Here is a 25345-nt window from a genome sequence, read left to right as displayed (position 1 = left end):
CTCTTAAAGCAATAAACCAAACTGTCTTGGGTGATTGAAGTGCTGTGTTGATAATTCTTCTTTAGAAAAACAAAATCAAGGAAAGGAAAGGGCTAGAAATTATTAGAGGATTCATCTCATTTCATTTCATTGCAAAAAAAAAAATGTCATTTAGATCAAGACAGAATTCACCTGTTTTTTGTAGTCCACTTGAAAATCCACATGTTGTATAGCTTTGTTTTGATACTATAAAAATAAAGAAAGGAAAAAAAAAGCTCATGGCACGTGAACACAAATTCATTGTTGAACAGTAAGAATTTCTTTATAGATTTTTATGTCTGTGTTTCTTTCAGAATCTGATGTCACCTAATATACACAAACTTTCATTCATTCTGAAATGATCGTATTATAATTATTTATCTTTGGTCGGTTGCATTCGAATCTGATTTGACTTTTTTTTTTTTTACTGCTAATAATTTTTAATGATTTTATTATAATTATTTTTATGCTATACTTGTAGCTATGGTTATAAATTGCAATTATATTTATATTTATATACACAGAAAGGTATTATATATACTTGTTTAACTAGCCAAGTAGGTAGGTAGGTAAATATGTGTGTGTGTGTTTTTTTTTAAAGAAGAATATTTACTATTATTTTGCTAATAATTAAATAAAAGAAAAAGAATAAAAGAATGATTAATGAATAATGTGTAATGAATAATGAATAATGATTGAGTAATTTTTTTTAATATATGTAATATGTAGCTTGGTATCCTTTTTGGTTCTTCTTCTTCTTTTTTTTTTTTTAAAAAAAATTAATTGTTTTAAATGGACTGTCAAAGCCTATGGAGTAATGCTGTGATGATTTGTTCTTTCTGCCTCTTGTTTCAATTGGTAGACTTGAACACTCGTAGAAATGATGTTGGCATGGGCATGTTCGATCTGAAGAGCTTGGTAGCACTTCATTAAAAGACGTGTGGAAGACTCAAATAGCTGGGACTGGTGAGAATGCATCAGGTTGGTATTGTTAAGCATATTGGTGTAATAGTCATGACCGACTTTTGCAAAATGATCAGCGAGCCGAGATATCGAGCAGGTCCAAAGGCCAGTTGTTTTGATATTGATATTGATATTGCTATTGCTATTGATATTACTACTGACATTCGTAATACCAGTGGCAGTAGTAGAGCCAGTAGAAGTAGCAGTAACAGTTGTGCAAGTAGTAGATGCAGTGGTCGATTTGGAACGAATAGAAAACGTACGTTGAAAGAATGGCCGGACCCAGCCGGTCTTTCTAGTGTTTGGTTGCTTGTGCTTCAAGAGTGTAGGCCAGTCCCAACCAGCGGGCTCAAACACTGGTCTAGACATTGTGAACAGTGGAGAATTATCTTCGCTCTCAACCTGACTCTGACTCTGACTTTGGACCAGTACTTGAGACTGAGAGTTTGTATTTCCAGAACCACCACCACCACCACCATCAAAATTACCATTGCCAATGATAGTGCCATCACCAATAATAGTGCCATTATCATTGCCACTCTGGGAAATATGTGTGGGATTGTGCTCGTGCTCAAGAGTGGGTTTTTTGTTGGGTTTTGGTTGAGATCCGGGCTGGTGCCCAATAATGAGAGTAGGTGCCGATTGAGTGAATATGCTATCGGCCAGCCTCTGGATGTCCTGCATCACTTGTTGCTGCTCGTCGCCGGTGTCCTGGTGGTCCATAAAGATGTGCTGGTAGTTTCCTTCCATGCTTGCCAGGTTCTGGGCTGCGTTTTCTTCAAAGACCTGGCCAAAATCGCTTGATATCTTCAAGAGGATCTCTTTGCAGTCCTCGAGTGGTGTCCGACCAGATTCGAATACGAGGTAGTGTTTGTTGATTGAGCGGTATCCGAGACCGAGCAAGCCGATATTTGAGCGTGTGGCCCTGACCACTCGACAGCCAGAGGCAGCCAAGGGTGTTGCCGAAAGGATCGAGTGGATGATGCTCTCGATTTCGGGTTTGCTTTTCTTCCACTGGCGTCGCAATTGTTCAAGTGCGCCCGACAGAGACTCGAGTTCCTCGTGTGTCTGGCCAGAGTCGCCTAGTCGCCTGCTCAAGTCCTGGACACAGGTCAGCATGTCCGATCGATGAGCGTCAGACTCCAGTGAACGGACCCGCATTAGGTCTAGCTGGGACTGGTACCGGTCTCTGAGGGTCATTAAACATTCGATAGTTGCATTCCACTCTTCATTATTGCGATCATTTGGGCTGGTATTATCAGGCGTTGAGGAAATAGGGGTGGGTTTCCATATTTTTGCGCACCTTTTCATTTCCTTCCGTTCTGATTTGGTTAGGATTCTCATCGAGCGGGCCAAAGCAACCTGTTCCTTGGAACACATCAAGCGAAACGAGTCCTGGAGCGAGGCTTCTAATGACTGTATATAGACCTGGTCTCGTGTGTTGAGGGTAGGGTCACGGTGATTATCATGGTCATGGTCATGGTCAAGGTCAAGGTTGAGGTTGAGGTCAAGGTTAAGGTCGACCGAAATTGCGGTGTCTGACATGTGTTATGCGCGTAAATTAAGAACCGGAATGAGAAAAGAGAGAAGATTGTTATAAAATGTCACTCATTCGATGTACTAAAGTGAAAATTAAGAAGATGAAAATATAGTACAATAGAGTGAAATTGTTATTCCTCTTTAATTGCTTTAAAGAGAAAATAAGATGAAGTTATATTATGTGAAAAGTAAAGTAAAGCAGCAGCAGAAGAAGAAGAAGAAGAAGAAGAAGAAGAAGAAGAAGAAGAAATGTTAATAAATGCAAATAAATGCAAATAAAATATAAAAAAAAGATAGGTGAATGAATTCACAGTTATGATCAAAAATTATTTTAGATTTGTGTTCTTGTACTGTAATCCAGGAACAGCCGTACCAGCAAGGTGAATTAGCGAATAGTCTGAAAATAGTGTCAGAGGCTTATAAATGCATATGCATATGTAAATATAGGTATTAATTTCTATTATTTATTTTTTCTCCTTTTATTATTATTATATAATATAATATATTTATACACAGTCCAGTCCAGTCCAGTATAGTGTAGTGTAGTGTAGTGTAGTGTAGTGTAGTGTAGTATGAACGCTTATTCATATCCTCTTTACACTCAAGCAATCATTGAGTCGATATATATATATATATATATATATATATATATATATATTTGTGCTCTTTACCTTGTTTGCTTGTTTTGTGTATTGGAATTGTCAGTAGTACACCTTTGCTCAATAGTGGTGCCATATTGAAATAATAATAACATATATAAATATAATTATTTTTCTTTTTCTGGTGATACCACACCAGTAACTACTATTAACTATTGACTATAGCTAAAAAGATCTCACGATAAGCGTACTTGAATATTCTTATTCCTGTCTTATTTAACATCTAATATAGTAAATCGCTTGATCTCCACAATAAGAATATCAATGACTATTCTAGCTTGTTCCTTAAAAGATCGAGTCCAAATCCCAATTCAAATTCAAAGACAAGCACTAATACAAATTTACCTTTGCATTTACATTTACATTTATATATATATATATATGCACACATATGCACACACTACACGCACAGAACACACAGCTCATCACATCACATCAAATCACATCACGTACACACATGTATGCACCTACACAGATTCCAATATAAATATACATACAAATGCACACCCTAATTTATCATTAGACTTCATCTTGATCTATTTTACACTACATAAATATATATATATTAGTATTATTACTAGACACGGTATTTGTGACCATAAAAGGAAACTTTGATCTTCGTCATTTTCTACACTTGGACGCATGGACCGTGCCCTTCTCTGTTTGAGCCTAAACCTTACATCTACGGGCATAAACTATACATACATGTTCAGTTGGGCCAACTTGGGTTAGGTAAACAACATCTCATGCTTTGAATAAACAGTACAATCACACACAATTATACACAAATATTCTTGGTCATTAGATCTCTTCTTTATTTTGTCAAGGTTGTTAAATGTGATGGTGATTTCAAAGTTTTACAAAGTAAAGCCAAATATATATATATATTAATAATAATCCATACTGTCATTCTCACAAGAAAAAAAAAGTGAACCCATGCTACATTTGTACTTCTTTGTACCTTTTTTTTTGTACTCATCTTTTGTAACTCTATAGGCCTATAGCTTTGTACTTGTACTTTGTACTTTGTACTTTGTACTGCACTCTTAATATCATACTATTTCTTGACCGGAGAAATTGTTTCTTGTTATTATTACTATTAGCTTTAAAAAGAAAAAGAAACAAAAAAATTGTCGTATGATTTTTGAACATTCACAATGCAAGCCTATGTACAATCGCGGTTGGACAGGTATTGTTGTACCAGTTTAATATCATTGGATATCCGGTGAAGAAGAAAAAAATATGACCAAGATTTGGACCCTAAAGACAAACAGGATAGTAACAATATTCAACAAAATCAAATAAAGAGGTGCATATACATATATTGATATGGTGTCATGTAGTTTATACTTTATTAACTATTGGTTGTTAGACTGTCAATCATTTATCAAGGTTTAAGTTTAGCCACCCAGTCCTTGGATCTAACTTTGTATATAGGAGTGGGCTAGAAACAAAAGAAATAATAATAATACTATTATTCTTTATTCTTTATAATCTTTTGTAGAGGTTTCTTGATTCTTTGTGCTTGTGCTTGTGCTTGTGCTTGTCTTATTTTATACTTTTATGTAATGATAATAAAATACATGCCTTTCAAGAATGTCAATTTTTGTACTCAAAGTCATTGGATCTTTAGCATATAAATAAATAATATATAAGAAAGAGAGAAAGAAAAACAGACTGTCCTTAACAAATTATTTTTTTTGTTTCTTTTTTTTTTTAAATAAATAAAACAGTTGATTTATCTATTTCGTTCTTACCCTCTCTCTCTCTCTTTTATAGGCTATATTTTAAGATATCGTATGTTATATAAATCCTCATACAAAATTAAGCATTTACTTTTCTTTCTTTTTTCTTCATTATTTGTTATGTACGCAATTATTATTATTATTATTATTATTATTATTATTATTACACAATTACAGTTTGAACAAATCTCCTGAGAAATAGGACAAAGAAAAAACACGTATATATATATATATATGTATATATGTATAAAAGGAAGGAAGGAAGAAAGGACAAAAAAATAAAATAATAAAAGAAAGTTATGTAGCTATGTATTTATGTACACATGTATGTACTTGTGTGTCTGTGTAAATATAAGGGGTATGTAAGGTGTACGGATGGGTGGGTTCTAGGACAAGGACATGGACTTGGCCATGGCCATGGACATGGTGCGGCACTCGGAAGCACTCGGAAGCACAAACCCAGGGCACTGGGCGGCACATCAAAACCTGGAAGCACATCATTCAAACACCGGGAATGGTATAATGTAAGCAAGAGATGAGATGGTTGGCTGCCTTGTCTTTTTTTTTTTTTTTTGGCTCTCTATTTTACTAATAGTAACTGTTGATACTATCAAAATCACTATTGGATAGGACCTCCTGCAATGGGCTTAGGACGTCTTGGTTTTGTGGAATTAGTTGTTGTTTTTGCTGTTGCACTAGAGACATTTGATCGGACAGATTGCCTGGTCCCAATTGGTCTCTTGGGTACTATTGTTGGTCTGGCAGGAGCAGCATTAGATGATAATTTGGATGGTCTTGATGGTATTGGCGGTTTTGATGGCTTTGTTGTTGTTGGTTTTGTTGTTGGTTTCGTTGTGGGATTTGATTTTATGGTGGATGTTTTGGTCGTTGTTCTTGTCGTCGCTGTACTGGCCGTGGTTGCGGTAGTAGTTGTCGACGTCTGCCTGCGTCTTTCTTGTTTGAGACTCGCTTGTCTAAGAGACGTCTGCTTAAGGATCGTCTGCTTCAAGACTGTCTGTCTCAGGGCTGTCTGTCGAGTAGGCTGAGGCTTTGTGGTCAGACTATTATTGGCAACATTGATATCAATATCAATATCAATATCGGCAGTGGCAGTGGCAGTGGCAACGGTAGTAGCAGCGGCATTAGTACCAAAACTATCAAAGTTAATGTTGCCCACTGGTGCCTTTTTTAGATTCTCGAGCGCAAGTGTGGTCTGGTCGAGCTGTCTTTGGAACTCTTTCTTTGACAACCTGGACTCAGTTACATGCTGTTCAGTCGAGATCTTGAGCTCTTCAAGAGTCTGGACAGCCATTGACACCTTTGCTTCGAGATCTAGGCGATTTCTGGTTTCCAAGGCAGCCGATTCTTCCAAACGACTGAGGCGTTCCATCAGTTGATCAATACGAGAATGCTTGGGCGTGTAGGCAGATGACATTGGTCTTGACATTGGTCTTGACATTGGTCTGGTATCAACAACAGGTTGGCTTGACCGTTGAGTCGTCGTGGCCGTAAACTGAGGCGAAGTTCGGGCATGTAAGGCATCGAGCCGATCAACGGCCTGCTGCTGACGTCGCTCGGTGTCTTGGCGCCACTGTTGCTCTTCGCGAAGGGTCTTTTCGAGGTGTGCGATGCGGATCTTTGACTTTTGTTCCTGTTCTTTGAGAGAGTTCTGGAGAGCGCGTACAATATTGATCATTCCTAGTATCGGCTGACGGTAGGCGTGTGGATGGTCTGATGAGTGTTGCTGATCTGTTGTTATTAGTATATTTGTTGGTGTTGTGGGTGCTGTTGTTGTATTTTCTACTCCTAATCCTGATGACGATGGTTGTGGTGGTAGTGTGATCGAATGACGACGCATGACTCTGGCTCTTTCCTGGTATCCACGCCAGAACTCCTGGATATCGCTTGCAGCCACCTGCGGGCTGTGTTGTGGAGAGAATGTTGTCTGAAGAAGGTTACAACGGACATAATGTGTCCGAACTGAGTCATCGGGAGGCAATAGATTTGTATTGGACTGTGATACTTGTGGTTCCCTCCATTGCCTTGCTACATTAAATAATATTAATATATTTAATATTATTATTCATACTAAAAAAAATAAAAAAATAAAAAAATGGTAGTATGGTAAGTTACCGGTGTTACTTCTGAATGGTATTGCATCCAGCCATGGTTCGGGTGATGGATGTGTGCGCTGTGAGGTTCGGAGGGCCGGGAATCGTTCGGTAGAGAGGTGTGGGGGGAGTGAGGATAGTACTGGTGGCGGCACAGACACAGCTCTTGCTGGGGTCGACAGGATAGCTGACGAAAACAGATGGGGAGATTGCTGAGGTTGAGAGACTGCTGAGCAAGATGACTGCAAAAGTGCCTTTGAGCGTTCGATTTCGGTGATCCAGTGTGCAACTGCTCTGTTCTTCTCGACTCTTTCTTTATAATCATTATCATTAGTATTTTCTTGTTCTTTGCGGTGTCGGCTAGAGAACCATTCATTGAGAGCGGAGGGATCAGGTAATGGCGGGCGGGCTGTTGCGGTTGATATGATTGGTGTTGGAGTTGGTAGGCGACTGCGTGGCTGCAAATCAAATGAAGAAGTGTGATTTATTTGATGTTGATGTCGATGTTGATGTTGATGTTGATTTTGATTTTGATGCTGTATTTGCTTTTGTTGCTGGTGCTGATATTGTTTTGAGGTCTTGTTGGCAAGTTTTTTTAGAAACCGGGATCGCGGTGGAAATTGGTAACGCTCTTGATCAGGCGTCAATGTCTGTGGAACTATGATTTCTTGACTGCCGTCTGGATAACGTTTTATGAGTGCCTGAGAGATCAAGTGAAATGTAATTATATTAGTGTATGAGTTAAAATCTTGTCATAATATTATTATTATTTTTTAGTGCTTATGATGAATCTACATGTAACACCAGAATATTATATATATATTATATATATTATATATAATGTATATATTTATATATTTATATATATAAAAAAGTAAAGTTTTATGTATATACAATATATACAGTATATACAGTAAATATATATAAATATATATATATATATATTTGCAATACCTTGCGCCTGTCTCCCCAGAGCAAGATTCCATGAGGTCTCTTGCGACGGATTTGCTCCATTGCAGCGGCTGCTCTGGCTGCGATTCGTGCTTGCTGCTCTAAACGTTGGTCTGGGAGTTTTGGGACTTCATTTGTGGGTATTTTTGCAGTTGAGGGGCCCGTGCACTTCTTGTCCTGCAAGTTTTCTTGTTTGACAGTCTGTGAAATAGTTGCGAGGGGTTTTTTAGGTTGCTGCACTCTACTAGGGTGGGGGTCATGCATCCTGTGCATTGTTGTTCGTTCGTCTGCGATGGTTTAAACATACGGTGTCTTTGCCAGGTCACACGGGCACGTATGCTCAACAACAAAAATAAAAGAAAAGAAAGAGATGAAGATTATATATAATTTATTTATTTATTTATTTATTTATTTATTTATTTATATATCTTTGAGGTAAATGGATGAGCCAATAAAAAAAAAGAAATGACCAAAAACGAACGGACAAACAAACGAACGAACGAACGACTGACCAACCGACCGAACAAACGAACAAACGAACGAACAAACAAGCGAACGTAGGTACGTAAGGGGAGGGGAATAGGTGAGCTGGGAAGCGAATGCAAGCAAGTGGATTAGGGAATGGACAGGCGAGCGGAAAAGGAATAAAAGTAGAAAGAGAGAAAGAAGAAGAAGAAGAAGCAAAAAAAAAAGAGTAACTGAAATAAGGTAATATACAAAAAAGAAAAAAAAACACAGGTTAAACCGGGTCGACTTTGATCAAAGCACTTGAATTTTATATTATATTATATTTTATAATATTATTTTTTTCAAGTCTTTACTATTATCGTTGTACTGTACTGTGCTGTACTGTGCTGCAATGTACTGCAATGCAATATATTTATATACACTTTTTTTTTTACTTTACTGCTAAATAAAATATTATTCATTTTGTTGTTGTTATTGTGGTTTCCTTTTTGCCTCCTCTGTTTACACACAAACCCATATTCTACCCATATAGAAATAGAAAGTACCTGAAACTTAAAGAGGTATCTGTTTTTGATAAGTTTTCTTTAATAATTCATAATAGTAAAGATAATGATTGGTCAATAATACTAATAATAATAAAAAATGAGGAAGAAGCAAATGAACTATAGAATAAGATCATGTTTTTCTTTTCAGTTGTGTAATTTCTGAGGTGTCAATGGTGGGGGCAGGTTAACGGCGCCACTAAAATACCAAATGAAAAAAGAAAAAGAAAAGAAAAGAAAAGGTTTGTTGATGTTAGTGTTACCTTTTGTCTTTACCACTAATATTAAATTTTAATAATAATCTTGTTACCCTGTATCATTTGATCTTGCTGGCCCATCGTCAACTTGCTGTGAATCAGCAAAGGGATCAAAGGGATCCAAAGTCACACTCTTGCTGAACCCATCAAACGGATTCGAATGTCTATTCAAAGAATAATTAAACCAACGTATAGAGAATAAGGCACCTTTTTTTTTTTTATCTTTTTACTCTATGGGTCTACTGCCCCCGGCCTCGGTATCCCTGCTTGGCAACGCGTCCTATAGAATTTCGTGTTTCAGATTATAAACAAACAAATAAATAAATAAATTATTTTTAGTTACCTGTGTATTTCGGTGGTTGAGATTTTGGGAATTAAAAGTGGCCTCTGTCATTGCCTTGCGTTCCAACATATCATCATATGTCTTGAAGCAATTCACAAGCTCATTATTGGCCTCCAACAATTCAGCTACAAAAAAAATTATATATTTATTTATTTTAGTTCACCTAATTTCCTTGTCCCACCAATAAAAGAATAAAAAAAAGTACTTACAGATGACGTCGGGGTCTTCACAGGTCTGGAGGTGACTGGACATTATGGTTTGGTATGACTGACATTTAGCATAAAATTCCTACAAATACATATTATATATATAAAGCATTATTAATTGTATGCTAAGAATAATGACTAGCAATACTAGTAATATGAATGAATTGCTTTGTTGATCTTACTTGAATTAGCTGATTCTTCGTAATATCCTCTTGAGTTGGGTCAGTGAATGACAGTGTCTGAGAGAACAGCTGTGCACTGTTCTTGGCAAGTTCGCAGTCAGTCTTGGGATCAGCAGCCTTGACCTTTTTTTTTTTTTTAAAAAAAAAATAGTTAATTATTTTCTTTCTCGTTGTATATACATTTGGCTTATTTTGTACCTGCTCTCTGCGTTCGGAATGGTGATGATTAGGACCCTGTCTTGGTCTTTGGGCTGTGTATTGTCCAATAGACGCATCTAGTGTATTATCATATACACGGTGTATAGCTACAAACGCAGGATCTCTTCCAAATTCTGCCATCCAATTCTGCAGGCATTGAACCAATTTTCCATGTACTCGATCATCTCCATGCTTTATAGATAGATAAACAGATATGTAAGATATATATATATATATATATATATGAGTGTGTGTATTTATTTATTTATTTCTTATAGAAAAAAAAAGGTCGTTCCCCTCTTCTCATTAGTCCTCTTTTTACGAAACCTTGACACTAACACTAATTAATATTGCTATCGTTATATTTCGTACCTTTGAATTGGCTAATGTCTCCAGATTCTCACCAAAAGACTTTGCACTCAACTGACCTTATCAAACAAACAGACAAACAATTAATATTTATCTAATTACTTAATTGTCTATTCAACTCACTTTTGAACTTTTCTTTGCAATTCTCTGACAAGGCATTCAACAACTGATATACAGATTGACAATTAAGAACCCGCATTATACACAAGTCAATACTTACCTCAAGTGCAAGTAGTTGGGTGTTTGGCTCGCGAGACAACATCTTCTTCTGTAGCAGTTTTCTAGCCTCTTTGGCTCCCAGGTCTGTCTTGTTTACACTTTCACACAGCTTGAATGCAATCGACCAGTCCAACTCGGTAGTATTAGGGTTAGTTGCCCTTTCTAAAAACGTTATATACATAATCAACAAAAGATAAATAAGAGCCAATACTTGAACACACAGTAATATATAGTGTAATATGCACAAAATATTTTATACACATTATACACCTCTATATATACTTGTATAAATAAATGATTATGAATTGCATGTCGAGATTACCAATGTCGGCAGTGATTTCAGTAGGTAGTATTTTCTTTGAAAACAACGGCATGATTGTGGGTGGAAGTAGTTTTTGGTTTTTGCCAAGAGGTTTTGTACACACAAATAAGAAGAGAAAAAATATATATATATATATTATAAAATTATAAAATTATAATATAAATAATAATAAAAATAATAAAAAAAGAGAGGAAAGAAGAAGGAAGAATGGAATATGAAATGGAAAACAGAAAGAAAGAACAGAAACAGCAACAAGCCAAGGGACTTTGTGGGACAAATGAGCCATATTTGTGCACTATCATGCTCACCACTACTACAAAACATTATATAATATAGTATATTTTGCATTATACAACTATCAGCAATATAAATTCAAGAGGGTATAATCATGCACATATATAAAACAATTAAAGAACACACACACACACACATTCGCTTGGACTCAATAATCTATTATAGTGTATTTTGTGTATATACATTCACTATATATATATATATATCTGTGTGTGTATTTGTGTGTGCTTGTAATGTAGCATATTATACATAAAGAAGTTGGTTTGTTTAATCAAATGAGACATACAAAAAAGAAGAAGAGAGAAAAAAATGTGTGAAAGAGACAGAGAGAAAGAGAGTATTCAATAGATTATGTAAGTTTATCAAGCGATAAAGCAACACTCAATTCCTTTCTCTGAGTGAACTCGTTTTCCTTACTTCCTTATTTGGGTATTTGTGTATCGAGTACCGTTATTTCCATTATAAGCCAATAAAAAAAATCGGATAAACGAATCCAGACATATGGAACCCATTCCTTTCTTTTTCCCTCCTCTTTTATAGACTTTGATATTAATAAGAATAAAATGAATTCCTAATAAAATACAGGGACAATATATATATATATATTTATATTTATATTTATGAATGAATGAGTATATAAACGATTGAATGAATATGAATGTGAATGTGAATGTGAATGTGAATGTGAATGTGAATGTGAATATGAATGTGAATATGAATGAATGAATGAATATATCAAGGAATGGATAGATTTGGTGCTATTACATTCAATTACCATAAAGTAAATAAGAGAGTTATATAAGATAGTAGTGGGGGAAAGCTGGCATATAATGAAGTAAGATAAGATAATAGAATAAAATACAATACACTACGTTGGACTATACTACAATATTGATATAAAGTATATAATAATAATAATAATAAAAAAAAGATTAGGAAACTGAACGCGTGCTAGAAAATGCCTTTTTGAGATCTTTGGTTTTAGTCGAGGATAGAGATGAATTTCTGGGTTGTGGTTGCCACAGATAATTTGGGTTTGGGTTTGAGGTTCGGGTTCGGGTTGAGGGGGAGGTAGTGGCGTCAAAGGAAGATGGACTAGGAGTTGAGGTGGTTAAGTGTAGTGATGATCCTAATGGTGGCGTACTGTGACTAGATGTAACCACAACTTCAGGTCCTTTTCCCTTTCCTGGACTGGAGGCCGAAAGGGCTGAGCAATATGAGGAAGGTTGCAGAAGCGATCTGGTGGAACCCGAAGAGAGGGTTGTGGGTTCTGAGCGCAGACTGCTGCCATTGGTGTTGAGTGATTCGATTGACTGACAAGAGCGTAGGGCTGGTGGAATCGAGGCATATTTGTCGATGATAGAGTCACAGTCGTGGGAAATGAGAGAAGGAGCGTACTTTGGAGACAATAGCGAACTGTCGATTCGACTTTGGCTGTGGTTGTGATCGTTGAGGTCCAGCCGGTCGAGCCATTTGTCGAGCACACTGTTTGAGTAGTCCTGTTCTTCGTCTACTTGTGTTTCTCGTCTATCAAAACGTTGCATTGTCTTTGATTCCAGATCGCGAATAGCAGCGTCGATGAGAGCGATCCAGAATTGGCGGTCCTGTTCGTTTTCTGCGGATATGATGTATGATTTGCGTTCGGTGCAGCGACTGGTGATTTGGAATGAATAGGGTGCTTTCTTTGTTGTGTAGGCTTGTGCTGATTTATAGAAGCGCAGTTCAATGATACCAGCTAGTTCACAACCTTGCTATACAAACAATTAATATCTTTTTTTTTTGTTGTAAATATTCTTTGTATTTTTACCTGATCTTTGTAGTATCTTAATTCAGTTTCTGACAAGACATAGTACCTCTTTTGCCAGACACTTTTGAGTTTATTTCGAGTCCACCTGAACAGCCAGCCCTGAGGATATTCCAAGTCTCTGGTTGGCATCTTATCTTATTTTTTTAAAAAATTGATAATTAAATAATAACAATAGCTAATAATTTTTATAAAAATACAAAAAAAAATTATTAAAAGAAAGAGAGAAAAATTGAAATAAATAAATAAATAAATAATTATTATTTTATTTTATTTGGAATTTTTTTTTTTAAAAAAAAAAAAAAAAAAAAAAAAAAAAACCAATCTCGCAGATTCAATAGGTGACGAAATAACAACGGAATTAATTCATTTGCGCGCTCAAGATTCGACTATAATAAAATAGGGTGTGATGATTTCCATTCCAAACAACAAAGTAATCAGGCTCGTGCTAATCAATATTAAGATATATCTGTACCTTTCTTTATCTAGCTCTTTACCTTGTTTTACAGATAAACAAAATTTTGGGTGCAAATTCATTATGAGCCTCAAGATATCTAATGTATATTGAATAAAATACGCATCATATAACGATAATAATAAATTATTACAATCACTATTATGATTAATAACACAAAACACAAAACACAAAACACAAAACACAAGCACAGACACAAGCACAAGCACAAACAAGAATAATTGAAATTAGTGTAATGTTCTTTATTGTTTAAATTCAATAGGAATACTAGCCACATTCACCAACTTACCTTTACTTCTTTACCTTAATGTTATTGCATGGAAATTAACAAAGGCACTGATTATCTAGCTCAATACTATCTATTATTTTCTATTCAATTCAATGTATGGAACGTGTTATATTTCTTGTAAAATCATCAATTCTATTTTCAAAAATAAAATATATTGAGTGACACTTACTCCTCTTTTCTCCCTCTCTCTTGTTGTTTCCTAAATCTTCCTGTACAAGATAATTATCGTCACAAAAGAGAATGTCTAGAAATGGAACTTTTTTTTTCATTTGTTCCCAAAGATCTTCAGGTAACTTCCCATCTAAAGCTTTTCTGGTAATTTTTTATTCTTTTTTCTTTTTTGGAGATGCGAATTCGAGATTCTGTAGCCGTTTAAACATTGAACACAAACGTATCACCAAAACAACAACAAAGAAGACAACCTCTTTTGTGGTTTGTTTCAAACAAAGAGACAGACATTAAAGAGCCCAAGCAAATGTCCACCTCATTAAAAAAGCTTCAATCCTTTGCAAACAAATAAAAAAAAGCCAAAAAGAATTAGGTAATTTAAGGGGTACAGTCGTTTAAAGAAATTTAAAATTAAAACAAGAATTTAAAAAAGAGCAATAGACCAAATATTATATATATATTTTCTCTGTAGTTAAAGGTCTTGGCAGGCAGCAACTAGTGTCCTCATTCTTTGCAGTATATCGAGTTGATACTCTCGTGAAAACCCAACTTGGTTCATCAACAGGTCCTCGTCTCCCACACTCACCAATAGTCCCATATAGCCTAGCTTGGAAACCTGCGTTTTTAATCGATCGACATCTAGTAATCGAATAGCTTCGGAGATCTCCATAATAAGCTTAATTTCATTTGGGTTAGCATCGACTTGCTTTCAAAAGCTCTTCATCAGTCAAGTTATTACCTCTAGATCAGGATAGCTGCCGATATTCCCAAGCCTTTCTTCAATGATCTTTGCTCGAACATAGTCCTCTGTTTTATTCCAGTCAATCAAATCGAACAAATCAAATTATAGTTGTTACTTACCCGCCTCGAGTGTGACCAATAAAGTATCCGCCACATCCCACAGGGACTCTTTCAATTGTTCGCTTGTTCCACAATCAAGTCCGAGTTCTCCTTTCAGTAACCGAGCATCCAATGTACGATGAACACTTCCCATGATCCGAAATAGCTTATAAAAGGAAAAAAAAACAAAAAAAAAACTCATTTTGGTTATTTGTTGATTTATTTTGTATTCAATTTCCACAACTCTAATAAATGTCCTTCTTCTTTCCTTCTTCTTTTTTATATCTAAAAAAAAAAACGCATAAGATCACTTTGTATTCTATTCCTTACCTCTCCTACACGTCCCATGTTCTTTTGCTTCATTTCAACACTGGCTGACAAATGCACAGCCAAAAATCCCATCACAATTCCTATATTCTGTCCACCCTCTTCTTTTTCTTCTGGCCTTTTGTTCTGTGCAAACAGAGAACTGGTCTCGAGTACAAGGCGCACAAGATCGCTCCTTTTAGAATTGTCTGCCAGATACTTTGTCACCAGTTTACGTGATTCTGACAAGAGAGTCGCCACATCCTCCCGATCACATTGCTAACAAAACCAGAATATTTTTATAGACATAGACATAGATACAAATATCATATAGCGTATATACCTGTGCAACATTCAAAAGTTCTAGATGACAAATGCTCAACTGAACCTCTACTGTGTCCAACATCAATTGGCGTGCCTTGGATAGATTGCCAAAGTCTTTGTTGTATAAGCAAAGGAGTCGAGATAGAGCCAGTTTAGCAGAGTGGTGCGTGTCTTTCCACTTGAGGTCTGTTGTTAATTGAATCAGCTCTTCCAAAACATCGGCTGTCTTTTGTGGTTGTTGAAGATGATACAAAACTATATTTATATATATATATATATATATACATTTGCGTAAGTATGTTGTACAATACGATATGATTCGATACAATACTTATATATACATTTAAAAGATATACTAACCTTTGGAAATTTCCCAATACTCGGATGTGGCTGTGTCTGGATCTGATACCTTCTTTTTATTTGCTTGCTCGATTTTAAAAAGAGCATCTAGAATGTGAAAATGAACATGAACATGAGCATGGATATTACTGTGTATCTTGCCTAGTTGTCTTTAGTATGCACCTTTTTTATATTATAGGTCATTTGTTTAATTTGTCATCAATTGATTACACTAAAGATTAATTGATATCTATTTGTATATGTATCCTAATAATCACGGCACCTACTATCAGTGGATCATCTTCAACTGTAATCTTTTGTGTTTGTGGAATAGGTTGTACTATTGAATGTATGATTAATAATCATTACCATCCCTTTTACATTACCTACATACACATACTCCTCTCTCCAAACTTTATCTATTATATATCTATCTATACTCTATATAAGAATCATAAGAATCACTATTGTCTTGTACCTTTTCCTGCCTTCTTTTGATTCGCAATGTGTTTTGCGCTCTTGATATGATTCTGCCAAGTTGCCTCGTTGGAAAACTTCTTTTTGCAGGGCTTACAATACAAATCATTGACTTTGCTATCAGCCGGCTTGGTTGTCCCCGCACCACCAACAGTCGTAGCAACTGGTGATGGAAGTATTTTCAAATTAACTAGTCCAGACCTATCAAGTTTTTCCAGACCAAAAGGCACAAGGTCTAATGGCAAGAATACTTACAATAAACAAATAGAAAAAATTATTATTACGAATGTCATTGACTAATCACAATGTACAAACATATACACTCAATTTTCTGCTTCTCTTTTATATATTTTTATATTTTTATATATATACATTAAATTTACATACTATTGATGTTGCTGGCACCTAATGTCGGATCATTCAATGGAAGAAGAGTCATTATTGAATTGGAATCTCAATAAACCTTTTATTTATATATGTATGTCTTTTACGTATAAAAATAATAATATAATATAATATAATATAATATAATATTCACTATTATTCACTATTCACCTATACACATTTTGAGAGAATTAATTTGCCTTTATTTACTTCATTATTTCTAAACTCAGAAATAAAATCCCTTTCTTTTTGGTTTTGTTAGGCCTTTTAAACTACTTGACCTAATGTATGAAAAGAGATGCGTATATATCACATTATAAATATCCAAGATTACCAAACTTCAAAAGTTTCAAAGCAATCAAATTATCTTGGAGCCAAAATAAATTTCATCCCGTCTTTCTAGCATAATTCTCATTTTGACTCTTAAACTCAAACTCAAGCTTTAACTTTGATTCGTAATGTAGGCTTATTTCTTTCCTCTCTTTCTCTCTTTGTGTATTCAATTTTGGTGAGTCGAAATATAAACAAAATATATATTCAAATCCTCCTATCTTTTTCTTGCTTTCTTTCTAACAGCTTTATTTATATTAAAAATATAAAAACATAAATTCCCATTTCGTTGCTTCTTGGTGTGTTCGCAACCGCAGTATAGTTATTTTGTTAGCACAAGGTATACAAAGGCACTGCACCCATTTATCATCAATATATCTCTACAAGCCTTGGTCCAACACTCTTCATTTTGCTGTCAATCGATGAAAAAGAAGAAGACAAAAAACCCCCTTCTCAAAATAGTCATCTTCGCTTACTCTTAAAACCAAAGTTACCATGCACGTACCAGTCAAACGACCAACCAATCAAATATCGACCGTTTACTTTATTCTCCTAAGATTTGAGCAAAAAATAAATAAAAATAGACAATGGAACAAGGAGCCTAAGGTCGTGGGCACACTATGCGATGTTTATGACGGCGCCATGTGGAAGGAGCTGAAAGATAAAGATGGTGTATCGTTTGTTGCTGAACCTCGTTCCTTATTGTTGACCTCGAACATTGACTGGCTCCAGCCCTTCAAAGGTGTCAATCATTCCTCCGGTCCTATTTACCTTGCCATCAACAACTTGCCTCGTGAAGAGAGGTTTAAACCCGAGAATATCATACTCGTTGGTATGGTGCCTGGTCCTAAGGAACCTAAGACTGATGAGATCAACCATTATCTCAAGCCAACGGTTGATGAATTTGCTGCAGTTGTTCGCGGGGATAACCATCCCGACCCTTGAGTGCCCAGCTGGTGTCTGTGTCCGAGCAGGGTTGCTCATGGTCGCCTGTGACATCCCCACCGCCAGGAAGACCAGTGGATTCACCGCCCATAACAGTACTTGTGCATGTCCCAAATGTGTTAGACAGTTTACCAGGTTACCCAACACCAATCAGATCGACTCCAGTGGGTTTGACTATTTGACGTGGAAAATCCGTAGCGGTCTGGAAAACAGGTTGCATGCTGAGGAGTGGAAGAGTTCCAGTACGCCCTCAGGAAGGCATCCGGTGGAAATCGAAAATTGTGTTCGATGGTCGCAGCTGCATCGCCTTGGATACTTTGATCTAGTACATGGAACGATCCTCGATCCCATGCATAATTTATTCCTGTGAACACAAAAGAGAATGATGGAGCGGTGGATAAAAGAAGGGCTGATAGACGAGAGAAAGCTAGCTATGATGCAAGCGATGGCAGAAACAATGGTGGTGCCAATGGATTACACGGTGCTGGGATCAAAGATTGGAAAGGGCTTTGGACACATGAAAGCAGATGAATGGAAGTCTTGGGTTCTGGTATACTCCCCTATCTTGTTGAAGGCCGTTCTGCCCACTGAGATGTTTAACAACTGGATCAGTTTCGTCAATGCATGCTGAAATTTAGTGAAGCCAAGTATCACATTCTCTGACCTCGATGATGCCCATCAGCTTCTTCAAGAATTTTGTAATGGATGCAAGTGTATTTACACCGCTAATGTCCTCACCTGCAATATGCATCTGCACCCCCATCTTCGCGAGACCGTTCGTGATTTTGGACCCGTGTATCGCTATTGGCTCTTTGGGTTTGAGCGATATAAGGGTTTGATAAAGAACGTAAGCACGAACAGAAAAGATTCTTTTGAGGCTACGTATATGCAGAGTTTTGTCCAAGATACTTTCAAGGGTGACTATGTTAATGTCGTTCTCCAATGTCCGAGCCAAGTCCCCTTTCTTCCGCTTCTCGGCAAGCTTACTGCCACAGCTCAACCATCCAGTTCAAAAAACAAGATGACTTTTCCACAACGCCCGTTCAGATTAGCAGCCTTCGTCCACGCGTACTCAAACCCTTCTCTTCCAGTCCTGGGAAATGAACCTCTTCCTCCCTCCACGTTTCCTCTTCACATAAAGCCCTCGTCAGCAATGAGTAATGTCGACTATCCTCATTTGCTTGATTATTATAAAGTCGCGTATCACATTCCTGGTCTTGAAAGTTACCAATTTCCGTCCTCCTCGCTCTCCTTTGTCGACAATCAGAGCACAAAGTTGAGATCAATTAATTTGCTTGGTCAGGTTTACAAAGGTAGCAAATATGCTTCTGGTCGCGGCTCATTTGTTCAATCTCTGTTCCTTGGAAGTCAAGGCAATAATCGGTTGGCATACACTGGCCAAATTCAGTATCTGTTCTTGCACTCTTTCACTCCACCAGTAGTCAACACAGAGCTCCAAGCACGTATCGTTTATCAAGATAAACACGTGTTTGCGTTTGTTAAGTGGTTTCAGATTGAGCATAACCGTTCAAGAGAGTTGGAAAGTGTCAACATCTGCAGTGCAGATTTTATTGCGTGTGATTTTGAATGCATCTTGCCAGTACATCGGATATCATCAGTTGTTGCAACATGTAATTATAAAACCAGCGCAAATAATAAGAAAACACTTGTCAATGCATTACCAAAGGAGTTATTAGTGTTTAAAACAAAAAGTAATAAAAAGTAAAATGGCGACGTTTTGTTTTCTCTCTGTCTGTCTTAAAAATATAATAGTAAGGCTTTATATAAATATATGGATGCGTGTGTGCGTTTACTTAAGCATTATAGCCAAATAGAGAAAAGTAGATATAAGTCTGTATAATACAATAAAATACGCAATTGCTATCTTTTATCTCACTAATGTATTCAACACTACTGCATAAACCTACTTCTCATTTACTTCTTTAAAATAGATATTTTTTGGCTTTTATTGTATAGTATTTAACTACATTGAACTTTTATTCCAATCCATGCTTTACTATGTAAAAGATAATATTACAAAAAAATAATATTCATCGACCACTCCCGAAAACCCACAACGGTCTGTCCACACCAAGTATTATTTAGTTGAATCAAAATGTATAAAGTAAAAAACTATGGCTTCAATTATATATTACATATTTAGAATACTGTAATAAAGCCTGAAATATATATATGTATTGTTAATTCCCACAAATATACTGTTGTTAAAAGTAGAAATAAAAATAGAAATGTAATATCACTTTAAATTACATTGCTTACCTTTATATAATATGTTTGTTAGCCTAGTACAGAAAGTGCCCGCCTTAGAATATACAGTCAATATAACGTTCTGAGATGATAAATGGAAAAAACGGTAGGAACATATATAAGAATATCTTAATACAGTGTATAGCCTGTATTTATTAAAGAATAAAAAGCTTGTCTTTATGTAAGAACACGATCGGCTATGTTGGTCGCACCTTAGTTTCTTAAGGATCTATTTCTTTGTCATATTTGGATATTAAAGAGTTGTTACTGTTATATTTATACTTTAATCTCATGGCAGTATTATAATATTAACTCGGTACTGATAGTAAATAAGCATTGGCCTAATTGCTTTATAATAAACATGTATAAGTAGTATATTTATCTGTTGACAAGACGATAGCCACTAAACTATAACAATAGAAGTATGCATTTTGATGTAATTGATTCAATAACCAAATGTCTGAACCACCACATGTACAAAACTTATATATTATGATATGTCCGCCCATTCTTCAGTGAATACTCTTGATTCTCGTTCTAGATGAGAGTCTATACCAGCAGAGGTTAAGAAATAAATGTGTGTCAGACACGCAAATATAATTTTTTCTGTCTTGTTTATTGAATGAACTGTCCACCCAAAGGCGAGGAAGTAAAAAAAAAATTAAGTAGTGCTTGTAGGAGATTCTTCTAGTTCTAGACTTCGAATGTGCAAAACTGTAATTTCAGCAATTCGGTTGGTGACAAAGGGGACATCGTTAAATATATATTGAAAGTGAGCTTTCTATATTACACTGAGAGTACATCCCAAAATAATATACGAGGATACAGTGGTATTGGAATCCTTGACCGACTGCGGAGAGGAGGGGAGGAGAAGGTGGTTAAAGGTGAGGGTGGCAGGATTGTCCAGAAACCAGGTTGCAATTTGGTACCTCATTGGCCTTTTTTATGAGCAAGCTCAGAAACGGTGTTCATTATCTTCAAGGACACCACATAGAACACTGGGAGGGTCGTCCACCTCAGTAAAATTATGATTGAAAAGTTGCTGTTGGCTTGAGACTTTGTTATGCATCAATTGCCACCAAATTGTATACATCTTAAGAGGAAGATTCGACTCCCAAAATTGACGCCAATGTGCAGGCAAAACTTGTGGGAAAAGAGGTGGTACTTGTGCAAGGGGCGGTCGTATATGTGCATGGATCACTTTAGCAGAGAGGTTGTGAAGTTGGGGGTCGTCACCTATCCCTGATGAAAGGAAGTGTCGGAGGTGGCGAGGTGGAGTTGGAAAGAAAGAAGCCATGCTTGAGTTACTATCTCGTGGTGGAAAGACTGTAAGCAGCGAGAACCACTCCTGCAAGTGGAGTTCGCCGTGATCCAGAAGGCGAAATAGCGTGGACATGGTGGGCCTTGCTCGTCTTTGCTCATCGTTATAATGCCAGCATATACACCCAATGGTATAGTAATAAGAGAAAACATTGTCTACGTGCAGTTTGCAACATGAGATATATATTGAAAGAGAGTGGCAGGGGTCGAAAACGGCGATTAGTGGCAGTTCCTGTGTGGTGACTGGGTTAATGGCTGACCATTCAAGAGAGAGAGAGGCAAGATTGTCATAGTATGAAAGAAAGTAGGAAATATACTAAAGGAAATGATGCGTGGTGACCGCAGCTCAGAAAAAACGAGGGGGAAGAGTGGGTCGCTTGTGTCACAGTACTGTCAAAGAAGATATGAAAGGATTTGTTCAGCAAATAACATAGAGGCGGTCCGGTTGAGTAAAGGAAGGATCCATCGGGTTTGTAGCAAATAGTACTGTGTCTGTGGGTTGAGGACCCCAAGGCTACCTTCTTGTCTCGGACAAGTACATGAGTCAAAACAAACAAAGGGATACCTTCAGTATGCCAAGAATTTGATCACCTCTGAACGTATTCTACCTATGTTGGTAGTAGTAATTGGGAGAATGCGGATTACATGCTATGCCCTACTCAGAAGCAGGGAATTCGCTACCAATTCTCTCCCAAGGATAGATAAATTGAGTTATGTTAATTGTTGGGTGTGGGTGCGGATTTTGGTAATAACGTCTTCAACGGCTACTGATAGCTGTGCCTTTGAGCTGGTGAGAGGGTATCTAAGATATGTCATAAGCTGCGAGTTATGGCCATTGTGTTACGCTGTTATACTGTGGTTCTGTGGATAAGAACTCCACGTTAGCTGTTCACGACCAGATAATAAGACTGCTACTGCTTTATCACAATTCATTTGGGCATTGGATACACAACCATTGATCTGAAACTTATCCATCAGGATTTCAAGCCCTTTAGACATATTCAAGAACACTATGTCATCGTCAGCATATGCTAGGAACTTAATAGATAATAGCTCGCCTATGGGTTGGGGCAATAGAGAAAATATATCTGATATAGCAAGTCATTTGAGAGGTTCAGTGGCCAAGATAGTGTGGAGTAGATGTTCAAGAGCCTATTTAAAAAGAAGGGGAGAGAGTGGGTCCCCTTTCCATATGTCTCATCCTTGTCTGACTGGAGCTGAAAGGTAACTATTAATATTGATACAAAGGGCTGTATCAAATAAGAGAACAGTGATGGCAAGTACAAAGATGGAAGGAAATCCAAAGAGAATCAAGCATCGATGCATGTACTCTGGATATACTCAACTGTATACTTTCTTTTGATCTAATAGTAGGCTAATTCTTGGCAGTTTATACGTTTGGACTATCACTTCGGGAAAAAAAGAGGTGCCCCCGGGGGTTCCCTGGGGAGCCGCCCAGGGGGCCGCCCAGGAGGGTGAAATGAACTTACCCACTTTTTCCCCTCCTACCTTCAGACCCATTAAGGGTGTCTGGAAATGCTGGTAAGCCTGGGTGGAACTTGACTGCAAAGTTCACTAGTGTGCTCAACACTGGGCTAGCACTCTCCACCCTTGCATATCTGGAGCGCCAGCCAGAGATTGCACTTGTACCAACAAGTGATATTGTGAATATAGTGAGAAATCACTATACTACTCAACATTGAGAGTCGAACATGACGGTTGAAGAGACAAGGGGCAACAACAAGACCAGCAGAAGAAAGCAGTGGAATATTACTGTAAGTTTCTCTTTTGTACATAATATATAATTTTATACAATTTTCTCAAACACACATATATATATAGCTCTTCAACCGTCACAATACCACATTCAAAAGGCACGAAGTTACTCTTGAAACTTTCATGGGAAATAAAGACTGTAGTTCTGTATTCCAGAAATACCTAGTGTCTGACGCCAAGTCAGATAGGGAACATGAGCTTATGGTCTTTCAACCAAGCTGGAGAAGTAATGAGGTAATAATAATTAAAAAATGTTTTACTTAAGAAGCATACTTCATTTACTTGTATAATTTATAACGAACATATAGCTTCAGAAACTCTACAAAGAGGTAGATAAATTGAGTAAGAGCGACTTGGGGAGGAAAGGGGACTCTATCAGCAAAAGAAAGAGAGTTGATGTTGGAATGGACCCAGCAGCAAATTTAGCGGTCCCTTTGCCTGAGTGGGCCATAAAGTAATAAAGAGATTCTTTTTTTTGCATCATCTTATCTTTAATCAACACAAATTCTTTTGATAGAATTACATAAACATATTTATTTTTGAATTAAACATACACTGTAGTAAATGGCAGACATTATAACTCCGCGACCGTATAATTCCTATGGTCACGGAGTTATAATGTCTGCCAATAGAATCTTGGCTTTTAGTAAATTAAAAGTATTTACAGCGAATACTATTTATGGGAGCTCAAATTACTTTTTTTTTAATCCAATAAAATCTTTTAAAATGGCAAAATTATACCATTTTTAGATAAATATTTCCCTTTTTATAAAAAATTTAGAGAATACAATTTGTTGGATTTCAGATTATTTTTTTCTAATACAATCAAATAAGCTAAATATAGTATCGCTATACCTTTTTTAGGTATATCTATTCTTCTTATAATTGGTCCAGCAAATGCATGATGTTTTAAATGAAAATATTTTTTATTAAAAAAAAAACCTTGGAACTGAAAAAAGACAAAAAACAATGGAAAAAAATAGAAACAAAATTAAGAGAAATATATTAAAAAGAAGTGTAAATAATATGTATTATACATGAAAAGCCTATAGTTTGGTTTCATTAATTAAATTAATTAAATTAATTAATATCAGTGATATTTTTACTCAGTTGCTAAATACAATTTCTTTCATAAAGTATTACTTGGATATAGATCTATTAATTTACTGTTATTTAAAGAAGTATACCTTTCTTTTCTTTCTTGCATCATTTATCGCAGTTCTCCATTTTTGAGAAAGCATATGACGGACTACCCATGAGTTTTTAAGTCTATTAAGGGATATATTCTTCTCCAAGGCTTTTTTCTCGACCTTGTGAACAAGATAATTCTTCTGAAAGGACGTTAAGTTACCCCATGAAGGAATAACATCCTTCTTATTAATAAGTGCATCGAATGTGTTGTTTATCACATAAAGCACAATTTTTCCTGTAATATAGTACATGTCTGCACCAGTCTGTGGATTTCCTCCACCTAAATACAATGCCATTGTATTTTTTACCACTTTGGCAGATAAAGTGCTTGACTCTGAACATGAGTTTTTATCAGGCCTTGGGATATCTTGACTGTCATTGTTGCCAATGTTTTGCCCTGACTGGGCCTCTCTTGACTCAACACATTGTTCGTCTCTTCTGTACGTCCCTCCAGAAGTACCCAAGGAGCTGAAAGCAGAAACACTTTCAGATACAACCCCTTCGAAAGTGGTTTGGTTATTGTTTGTTTGTGGGTTTTTAATTGTTGACATTTTTGTGTGTAAAGAATGAAGGAGTAAATAATTAAATTTTGAAAACATTAATTAAAATATATTTTTCCCAGTCATAATTATGCTTAGAAACAATAAATTACTGTATAAGGATACGATTTTAATGAAAAGCAATTTTTAAAGACATAATGTGTACAATGATATCTGTATAAAA

General features: G+C 36.3%; 9 protein-coding genes across 9 annotated transcripts; 3 read left to right on the top strand and 6 right to left on the bottom strand.

Moving 5' to 3' along the window:
* Window positions 1–825: 825 nt before the first annotated feature.
* PHYBLDRAFT_143835 (hypothetical protein) lies at window positions 826–2526 on the bottom strand (the record flags this gene model as incomplete). Its single annotated transcript, XM_018431081.1, has 1 exon — window positions 826–2526. One exon carries the CDS (start codon window positions 2524–2526, stop codon window positions 826–828), a length of 1701 nt encoding a protein of 566 aa, XP_018293626.1.
* A 6617-nt stretch (window positions 2527–9143) lies between these two features.
* PHYBLDRAFT_64493 (hypothetical protein) lies at window positions 9144–11144 on the bottom strand (the record flags this gene model as incomplete). Its single annotated transcript, XM_018441309.1, has 12 exons — window positions 9144–9195; window positions 9260–9274; window positions 9307–9417; window positions 9484–9533; window positions 9597–9721; window positions 9806–9884; window positions 9985–10107; window positions 10183–10374; window positions 10555–10610; window positions 10675–10717; window positions 10772–10932; window positions 11093–11144. 12 exons carry the CDS (start codon window positions 11142–11144, stop codon window positions 9144–9146), a joined length of 1059 nt encoding a protein of 352 aa, XP_018293625.1.
* Window positions 11145–11821: 677 nt separating this feature from the next.
* Window positions 11822–13322, bottom strand: PHYBLDRAFT_180831 (hypothetical protein; the record flags this gene model as incomplete). Its single annotated transcript, XM_018438364.1, has 2 exons — window positions 11822–13137; window positions 13194–13322. The coding sequence occupies 2 exons, from the start codon at window positions 13320–13322 to the stop codon at window positions 12319–12321; spliced, it is 948 nt and encodes a 315-aa protein (XP_018293624.1). The 3' UTR covers window positions 11822–12318.
* Window positions 13323–14549: 1227 nt separating this feature from the next.
* Window positions 14550–16847, bottom strand: PHYBLDRAFT_180830 (C2H2-type zinc finger transcription factor; the record flags this gene model as incomplete). Its single annotated transcript, XM_018438363.1, has 9 exons — window positions 14550–14798; window positions 14862–14929; window positions 14984–15128; window positions 15293–15547; window positions 15612–15847; window positions 15953–16039; window positions 16215–16271; window positions 16410–16658; window positions 16796–16847. The coding sequence occupies 9 exons, from the start codon at window positions 16845–16847 to the stop codon at window positions 14595–14597; spliced, it is 1353 nt and encodes a 450-aa protein (XP_018293623.1). The 3' UTR covers window positions 14550–14594.
* Window positions 16848–18104: 1257 nt separating this feature from the next.
* PHYBLDRAFT_143828 (hypothetical protein) lies at window positions 18105–18437 on the top strand (the record flags this gene model as incomplete). The annotated part of the gene is made up of 1 exon (XM_018431080.1): window positions 18105–18437. The coding sequence occupies one exon, from the start codon at window positions 18105–18107 to the stop codon at window positions 18435–18437; it is 333 nt and encodes a 110-aa protein (XP_018293622.1).
* A 63-nt stretch (window positions 18438–18500) lies between these two features.
* Window positions 18501–20426, top strand: PHYBLDRAFT_166812 (hypothetical protein; the record flags this gene model as incomplete). Its single annotated transcript, XM_018435499.1, has 4 exons — window positions 18501–18617; window positions 18711–19779; window positions 20045–20088; window positions 20370–20426. The coding sequence occupies 4 exons, from the start codon at window positions 18501–18503 to the stop codon at window positions 20424–20426; spliced, it is 1287 nt and encodes a 428-aa protein (XP_018293621.1).
* An 864-nt stretch (window positions 20427–21290) lies between these two features.
* On the bottom strand, window positions 21291–21731 carry PHYBLDRAFT_143826 (hypothetical protein; the record flags this gene model as incomplete). Its single annotated transcript, XM_018431079.1, has 1 exon — window positions 21291–21731. The coding sequence occupies one exon, from the start codon at window positions 21729–21731 to the stop codon at window positions 21291–21293; it is 441 nt and encodes a 146-aa protein (XP_018293620.1).
* A 98-nt stretch (window positions 21732–21829) lies between these two features.
* PHYBLDRAFT_166810 (hypothetical protein) lies at window positions 21830–23889 on the top strand (the record flags this gene model as incomplete). Its single annotated transcript, XM_018435498.1, has 7 exons — window positions 21830–21894; window positions 22160–22453; window positions 23030–23130; window positions 23171–23328; window positions 23362–23430; window positions 23498–23665; window positions 23740–23889. 7 exons carry the CDS (start codon window positions 21830–21832, stop codon window positions 23887–23889), a joined length of 1005 nt encoding a protein of 334 aa, XP_018293619.1.
* A 711-nt stretch (window positions 23890–24600) lies between these two features.
* On the bottom strand, window positions 24601–25173 carry PHYBLDRAFT_143823 (hypothetical protein; the record flags this gene model as incomplete). Its single annotated transcript, XM_018431078.1, has 1 exon — window positions 24601–25173. The coding sequence occupies one exon, from the start codon at window positions 25171–25173 to the stop codon at window positions 24601–24603; it is 573 nt and encodes a 190-aa protein (XP_018293618.1).
* Window positions 25174–25345: the final 172 nt, after the last annotated feature.

The sequence above is a fragment of the Phycomyces blakesleeanus genome (assembly GCF_001638985.1).
Source record: "Phycomyces blakesleeanus NRRL 1555(-) unplaced genomic scaffold PHYBLscaffold_7, whole genome shotgun sequence".
NCBI classification, from domain to species: domain Eukaryota; kingdom Fungi; phylum Mucoromycota; class Mucoromycetes; order Mucorales; family Phycomycetaceae; genus Phycomyces; species Phycomyces blakesleeanus.
This window is presented reverse-complemented; position numbering and strand designations above follow the sequence as displayed.